An 8,265-nucleotide genomic window follows, 5' to 3' on the forward strand; every position below is an offset into this window, starting at 1 on the left:
GGGATGGCTAACCTGTAGGAGTTACCTTACCCAATCACAGGGATGGCTAACCTATAGGAGTAGGAGTTACCATACCCAATCACAGGGATGACTAACCTATAGGAGTAGGAGTTACCATACCTAATCACAGGGATGGCTAACCTATAGGAGTAGGAGTTACCATACCCAATCACAAGGATGGCTAACCTGTAGGAGTTACCATACCCAATCACAGGGATGACTAACCTATAGGAGTAGGAGTTACCATACCCAATCACAGGGATGACTAACCTATAGGAGGAGGAGTTACCATACCTAATCACAGGGATGGCTAACCTATAGGAGTAGGAGTTACCATACCTAATCACAGGGATGGCTAACCTGTAGGAGTAGGAGTTACCATACCCAATCACAGGGATGGCTAACCTATAGGAGTAGGAGTTACCATACCCAATCACAGGGATGACTAACCTATCTGAGTAGAAGTTACCATACCCAATCACAGGGATGGCTAACCTGTAGGAGTTACCATACCCAATCACAGGGATGACTAACCTATAGGAGTAGGAGTTACCATACCCAATCACAGGGATGACTAACCTATAGGAGTAGGAGTTACCATAGCCAATCACAGGGATGGCTAACCTATAGGAGTAGGAGTTACCATACCCAATCACAGGGATGGCTAACCTATAGGAGTAGGAGTTACCATACCCAATCACAGGATGGCTAACCTATAGGAGTAGGAGTTACCATACCCAATCACAGGAATGGCTAACCTGTAGGAGTAGGAGTTACCATACCCAATCACAGGGATGGCTAACCTATAGGAGTAGGAGTTACCATACCCAATCACAGGGATGACTAACCTATAGTAGTAGGAGTTACCATACCCAATCACAGGGATGGCTAACCTATAGGAGTAGGAGTTACCATACCCAATCACAGGGATCGCTAACCTATAGGAGGAGGAGTTACCATACCTAATCACAGGGATGAATAACCTATAGGAGTAGGAGTTACCATACCTAATCACAGGGATGGCTAACCTGTATGAGTAGGAGTTACCATACCCAATCACAGGGATGGCTAACCTATAGTAGGAGTTACCATACCCAATCACAGGGATGACTAACCTATAGGAGTAGGAGTTACCATACCCAATCACAGGGATGGCTAACATATAGGAGTAGGAGTTACCAGACCCAATCACAGGGATGGCTAACCTATAGGAGTAGGAGTTACCATACCCAATCAGCTGTGTAGTGCTAGGGAAAAACCTAAGCGTGCATCCTTTGGGGTCCCGAGTTTGGGAAACACTGGCCTACAAGCATTACAGCCACTCTGGGATGACTTGGCACTACAGACACTGTGATTTAGGGACTGACCAGGACCTACCCTCCTTAGTTTCAGAGGCAAGCCAGCAGTGGGATGCAGGGTGGGATGCTGCTGGCTAACACGCTCTGCTCTTTTATTGAGGGATCTATTCCCGGTTAAACCTCATAGGAAGACCTAGTATCATGTGGAGGTTTCATTCAGCTTTCTGTTTAACTAAATAATCTGTTTGTCTTTGGCAGGAGAGAGACCAGACTCTCACTCTGACAGCGGGAAGAGTCCTTCAGGGGAACCAGACCCAGAGACGTCCAAACCAGAGAGACGAGATCACTGCTCCCACTGTGGAAAGAGTTTTACCCGGTTCTGGAACCTAAAACAGCATGAGACGTTGCACACAAGAGAAAAGCCTTTCCAATGTTCCCAGTGTGGAAAGAGTTTTAGTCAGTTAGGGAGCCTGAAAATACATAAGAGAATACACACAGGAGAGAAGCCTTACCACTGCTCCCACTGTGGAATTAGTTATCGCTGGTTAAGGAGCCTGAAGGAGCATGAGATGACACACTCTGGAGGGAGAAAGATCTGCTCCCACTGTGGAAAGAGTTTTAGCTGGTTAAATAACCTGAAAAGGCATGAGAGAATACACACAGGAGAAAAGCCATTCCAATGTTCCCATTGTGGAAAGAGTTTTACTCAGATAGGGCACCGAAAATTACATGAGAGAATACACACAGGAGAAAAGCCTTACCAATGCTCCCAGTGTAAAAATAGATTTTCCCGATCAGGGTACCTAAAAGCTCACGAGAGGACACACACAGGAGAAAAGCCCTTCCAATGCTCCCTCTGTGGAAAGAGTTTTACCAAGTTAGGGGCCCTGAATCGGCATGAGAGGACACACACAGGAGGGGATAAAACCTACCACTGCTCCCTGTGTGATAAGAGTTTTAACCGGTTAAGACATCTGAATAAGCATGAAAGGATACATACACAGGAGGAGAAGACATACCACTGCTCTCATTGTGGAAAGACATTTTCCCAGTCAGAGGACCTGAAATCACATGAGAGAATAGAGAGGCTTTGTTCTGACTTATGTTTTTGACTGAGAATTTGTGTGTTTGTTTATGCCACATTAAATCATATTGTATTTATGAATTCATACAAAAGAATAGGCCTGTTTTTAGTTTTTTTCATCTGGAGACCTGATCATGTTTAAAATCAGATTAAATATTTTAAAATGTGGATTTAGTTTTGATTATGAACTTTTTTAATGCAATCTGATGTTGTTACTTATATTAATTGGATATTGAAAATTAAATTGAATTGCTAAATGTAAATGATTATATAGATAAATGGAATTTTGCATCTCTTAAGTTTATCCTTGAAACCTCTTGAATTTGATATATGATTTGGCTTTTTCTAAATTAATTTGAATTTGATTGTATATAGGATTTGGATATTGTGTGTGTGTGTATATACATTATATATATATATATATATATATATATATATATATATATATATATATATATATAGTACCAGTCAAATGTTTGGACACACCTAATCATTCAAGGGTTTTTCTTTATTTTGACTATTTTTTATATTGTAGAATAATAGTGAAGACATCAAAACTATGAAATAACACATATGGAATCATGTAGTAACCAAAAAAGCATTAAGAAAATCAAAATATATTTAAATTTGAGATTCTTCGAATAAACACCCTTTGCCTTGATGACAGCTTTGCACACTCTTGGCATTCAACCAGCTTCATGAGGTAGTCACCTGAAAAGTTAATTTGTGGAAATTCTTTCCTTCTTAATGCGTTTGAGCCAATCATTTGAGTTGTGACAAGGTAGGGTTCGTATACAGAAGATGGCCCTATTTGGTAAAAGACCAAGTCAAATAAGCAAAGAGAAACTACAGTCTATCATTACTCAAGATCTCAAGAACTTTGAAAGTTTCTTCAAGTGCAGTCGTAAAAACCATCAAGCGCAATGATGAAACTGGCTCTCATGAGGACCGCCACAGGAATGGAAGACCCAGAGTTACCTCTGCTGCAGAGGATAAGTTCATTAGAGTTATCAGCCTCAGAAATTGCAGCCCAAATTTACATTTACATTTTAGTCATTTAGCAGACGCTCTTATCCAGAGTGACTTACAGTTAGTGAGTGCATACATGTTATTTTTTTCATACTGGCCCCGTGGGAATCGAACCCACAACCCTGGCGTTGCAAGCGCCATGCTCTACCAACTGAGCTACATGGGGCCCTATTGAATGTTTCACAGAGTTCAAGTAACACACATCTCAACATCAATTGTTCAGAGGAGACTGTGTGAATCAGGCCGAATTGCTGCAAAGAAACCATTACTAAAGGACATCAATAAGAAGAAGAGACCTGCTTGGGACAAGAAACATGAGAAATGGACATTAGATCGGTGGAAATGTGTCCTTTGGTCTGATGAGTCCAAATTTTAGATTTCTGGTTCCAAATGCTGTGTCTTTGTGAGACACGATGTGGGTAAACGGATGATCTCCGCATGTGGTTCCCACCGTAAAGCATGGAGGAGCAGGTGTTAGTGTGTGGGGGTGCATTGCTGGTGACACTGTCTGTGATTTATTTAGAATTCAAGGCACACTTAACCAGCATGGCTACCACAGCATTCTGCAGTGATACGCCATCCCATCTGGTTTGGGCTTAGTGGGACTTCAAAAAAAATGTCAACAGGACAATGACCCAACACACCTCCAGGCTGTGTAAGGGCTATTTGACCAAGAAGGAGAGTGATGGAGTGCTGCATCAGATGACCAGGCCTCCACAATCCCCCGACCTCAACCCAATTGAGATGGTTTGGGATGAGTCGGACCGCAGAGTGAAGGAAAAGCAGCCAACAAGTGCTCAGAATATGTTGGAACTCCTTCAAGACGGTTGGAAAAGCATTCCAGGTGAAGCTGGTTGAGAGAATGCCAAGAGTGTGCAAAGCTGTCATCAAGGCAAAGGTGGCTATTTGAAGAATCTCAAATATAAAATACATTTTGATTTGTTCAACACTTTTTTGGTTAATACATGATTCCATATGGGTTATTTCATAATTTTGATGTCTTCACTATTATTTTACAATGTAGAAAATAGTAAAAATAAAGAAAAACCCTTGAATGAGTAGGTGTGTCCAGGCTTTTGACAGGTACTGTATATATATATATAATCTCAGCAAAAAAAGAAACGTCCTCTCACTGTCAACTGTGTTTATTTTCAGCAAACTTAAAATGTGTAAATACTTGTATGAATATAACAAGATTCAACAACTGAGACATAAACTGAACAAGTTCCGCAGACATGTGACTAACAGAAATTGAATAATGTGTCCTTGAACAAAGGGGGGGTCAAAATCAAAAGTAACAGTCAGTATCTGGTGTGGCCACCAGCTGCATTAAGTACTGCAGTGCATCTCTTCCTCATGGACTGCACCAGATTTGCCCGTTCTTGCTGTGAGATGTTACCCCACTCTTCCACCAAGGCACCTGCAAGTTCCCTGACATTTCTGGGGGGACAGGCCCTAGCCCTCACCCTCTGAGGTCCCAGATGTGCTCAGTGGTATTGAGATCCGGGCTCTTTGCTGGCCATGGCAGAACACTGACATTCCTGTCTTGCAAGAAATCACGCACAGAACGAGCAGTATGGCTGGTGGCATTGTCATGCTGGAGGGTCATGTCAGGATGAGCCTGCAGGAAGGGTACCACATAAGGGAGGAGGATGTCTTCCCTGTAACACACAGCGTTGAGATTGCCTGCAATGACAACAAGCTCAGTCCGATGATGCTGTGACACACCACTGAGCACTGATAGAGGGATTGTGCGTTCCTGGTGTAACTCGGGCAGTTGTTGTTGCCATTCTGTACCTGTCCCGCAGGTGTGATGTTCGGATGTACCGATCCTGTGCAGGTGTTGTTACACGCGAGGACGATCAGCTGTCCGTCCTGTCTCCCTGTAGCGCTGTCTTAGGCGTCACACAGTACGGACATTGCAATGTATTGCCCTGGCCACATCTGCAGTCCTCATGCCTCCTTGCAGCATGCCTAAGGCACTTTCACGCAGATGAGCAGGGACCCTGGGAATCTTTCTTTTGGTGTTTTTCAGAGTCAGTAGAAAGGCCTCTTTGGTGTCCTAAGTTTTTATAACTGTGACCTAAATTGCCTACCGTCTGTAAGCTTTTAGTGTCTTAACGACCGTTCCACAGGTGCATGTTAATTAATTGTTTATGGTTCATTGAACAAGCATGGGAAACCGTGTTTAAACACTTTACAATGAAGATCTGTGAAGTTATTTGGATTTTAACGAATTATTTTTGAAAGACAGGGTCCTGAAAAAGGGACGTTTCTTTTTTTGCTCAGTTTATATATATATTTAATACAAAATTAATTTAAAACTCTTTGTACGCCTCAATATAATATATATATATATATATATATTTTTTTTTTTATACATATTTTCCTCCGGTCTTTCAGGCGATTTTGCCAGTGTGACGTATAATCTGGTGGACATGACGCTTCTTTGACAACAACAAGGTTGTCACTAGTTACCACATCCAGAAAGGTTAGTTAAGTGTCTTGGGGGTCTAGCCAGGGACGGCTTGTTCAATAGGGCGATATGGGCGACGCACTGCCAAACGGGAAAAGGAAGGGATTTTTTTTCTAATCAATTATATCACGGCAACAGCAGTTATCAGTGTTCACGTCTGATCTGCCAGCCACTAAATGTCAAATCAGGCTAAAGTCGTGCTTCAAATGTCCCCGCCCGTTTTTTGGGCGATTTCAGTCAGGTTGAAAATCGCCCAGAAGTCTCTCATAGCCTGTCATGTAGAATCTATTTTTTTCACATTTCAAAGCTTTCAATACATTCTCTATGGGTGTCTGTGGGCTTGCACTTACGCGCTTTCGTCATACGTGACGTAACGTTGAACGTAACTAAGACAATGGCGGCTAGCAGCGTCTCTGTTGCGACCTGCAGTGTGGCGTTATTTTATGTTTTTAATTTGTAGACTTAGTTTACAAACATTCTGCCAACCATGGATTTCCAGTGGTTGGTTTTGGACTGATCTTGTTGATCGTGTACATACCCGCTACGAACGGACTAAATAATGAAAACGCTGCTGGCAACGGAATCCCAATACAGCTGGGAGACTTGGCTGGATGACAGAGTCCCGGACAGAGAAGTGGAGCCGGCCGGCTTCACCCTGGTCAGAGCGGACCGCGATCCTGGTAAGAGAGCGACTCTGTACCCCGACATTGAACTGCTTTCTGTGTCATTGAACCTTACTATCTGCCCCGTGAGTTCCCCCAATTGTTTGTTACCGTTGTGTACTGTTGATAATCACAAGTTTACTGGAGAACTGAGACCAAGTAGAGACTTTGGACAGGGTGGATATGGTATAATAAAGGCAGTTTATTCAGAGGTAAAGATATCTGGAATCGCGTGCACGGACTCGTTCGTCAAACTCTTAGGGAGAAGAGAGCCCCGAAAACATTGTGTGCAGACATTTTATACAATAAATGATGTAGGTTGAATCTAGTAGTTCTGATCTTCTGATTGGTCCTGATGAGTTGGGCGAGGTCCCCTCCACTGTTGCATTGGCTCTGAGTCGGGTTCTCTGTCTTCAAATGTTCAGCCTAAAGAGAGGGGATTTTTGTGTGTGTGTGTGTGTGTGTGTTTAACAGTGATGATGTGTGTATGTGTGTGTGTTATCAGTGATGATGTGTGTGTGTGTGTGTGTGTGTGTGTGTGTGTGTGTCCTCAGAGCAAGAACTCGTGAGTTGGAAGAACTGAGAGACCTATGGCGTGGGTGTTGTCCTTGGCCACCTGCTGACAAGATAGGACTCTTTTGTCCATTGTTATAGGATAGGAACAGCATTGATTGAAAACAAACGCCCAACACAAAATGGGTCATGCACAAGATTTTAGTCAGACCAAGCTATAACATTATATATTTACTACGACAGTACATTCAACCAAAAGCTAATATAACAAAGGCATCAGAGATTATTTATAATCTGTCACAGAAACTGGAATCCATCTCCCCAGATCAGTCAATAAATGCTTCTGGTATTGACTTATATGCTGCCCCTGTCTTCATGTTGTTGCTGGACATATCTTTTTTAAAATGTGTGTAGGTCACCTAAATCATCAGAAAAATTGCCCCTCCTGAGAATTTTTTCAGGAGCCGCCACTGGGTCTAGCCCAAAATTAATGAAACAACACAAGGGTGAAGTAACTCATTATGGTTCTCTTTATTGTGAATAAATCCAAACAGCTAAGTGTTTAGCTCACAACATGACATATAAACATTCATCAACGAGAGGGAGCTAAAAGGCTAGCTAGCTTGCAGTGCTTAGCCAACTTGCTAGCAAGGGAAGACAACAAGACAAGATACTCTTCTTTTGCTCTCACAACAAATGAGAACACAACAAGAAAACCCAAGAATCCACCCAAAAAAACGTATTTTGTTAACTAGTCATTACAGGTTATTGTGAAATGGATCAACCTGCTGTAGCCAACTAGCTAGCCATGTGATTGTTTCTCTGTGACCTACGTAACATTATGTTTTTTTTTTTTTTTTGCTAATATGGGAATGAATACACAAGCAGCATATCAAACTGGGATAATATTTTAGGTTACACCAGAATATTATGTAATAATTTCCCTTTAAATCCAGATGTGTAGTAGATGGAAAGTATGTTTTAAATGTATACTCATTACAAATGTGCACTAATCAATCGAGACACGCTTCCCCACTCCAGTCAGGTGATGGAGATGTGCGTCTTTCAGGCGTTGCTGACAGCGTGACGTATAATCTAGTGGACGAGAAGGGACGTTTTCAACAACATCTAGTCAGCCGCCTCGGTAGCTTGCTAGCCAATATAGACGAAACATTCAAGCTCTTTAGACTGTTTCGTTGTATT

The 8,265-nt window shown here is 42.3% G+C and overlaps 1 protein-coding gene across 1 annotated transcript in view; it reads left to right on the forward strand.

Moving 5' to 3' along the window:
• The window catches only part of LOC311120482 (uncharacterized protein), a 49,619-nt gene extending 47,120 nt beyond the window's left edge, over positions 1-2,499 (forward strand). Inside the window, exon 2 of the mRNA XM_084195069.1 lies at positions 1,557-2,499. Within this exon, the coding sequence (XP_084051195.1) occupies positions 1,557-2,410 (854 nt within the window). The 3' untranslated portion in view covers positions 2,411-2,499. The remainder of the gene's footprint in view (positions 1-1,556) is intronic.
• Positions 2,500-8,265: the final 5,766 nt, after the last annotated feature.

This window comes from Coregonus lavaretus (genome assembly GCF_964263955.1).
Source record: "Coregonus lavaretus genome assembly, contig: HAP1_SCAFFOLD_47, whole genome shotgun sequence".
NCBI lineage: Eukaryota > Metazoa > Chordata > Actinopteri > Salmoniformes > Salmonidae > Coregonus > Coregonus lavaretus.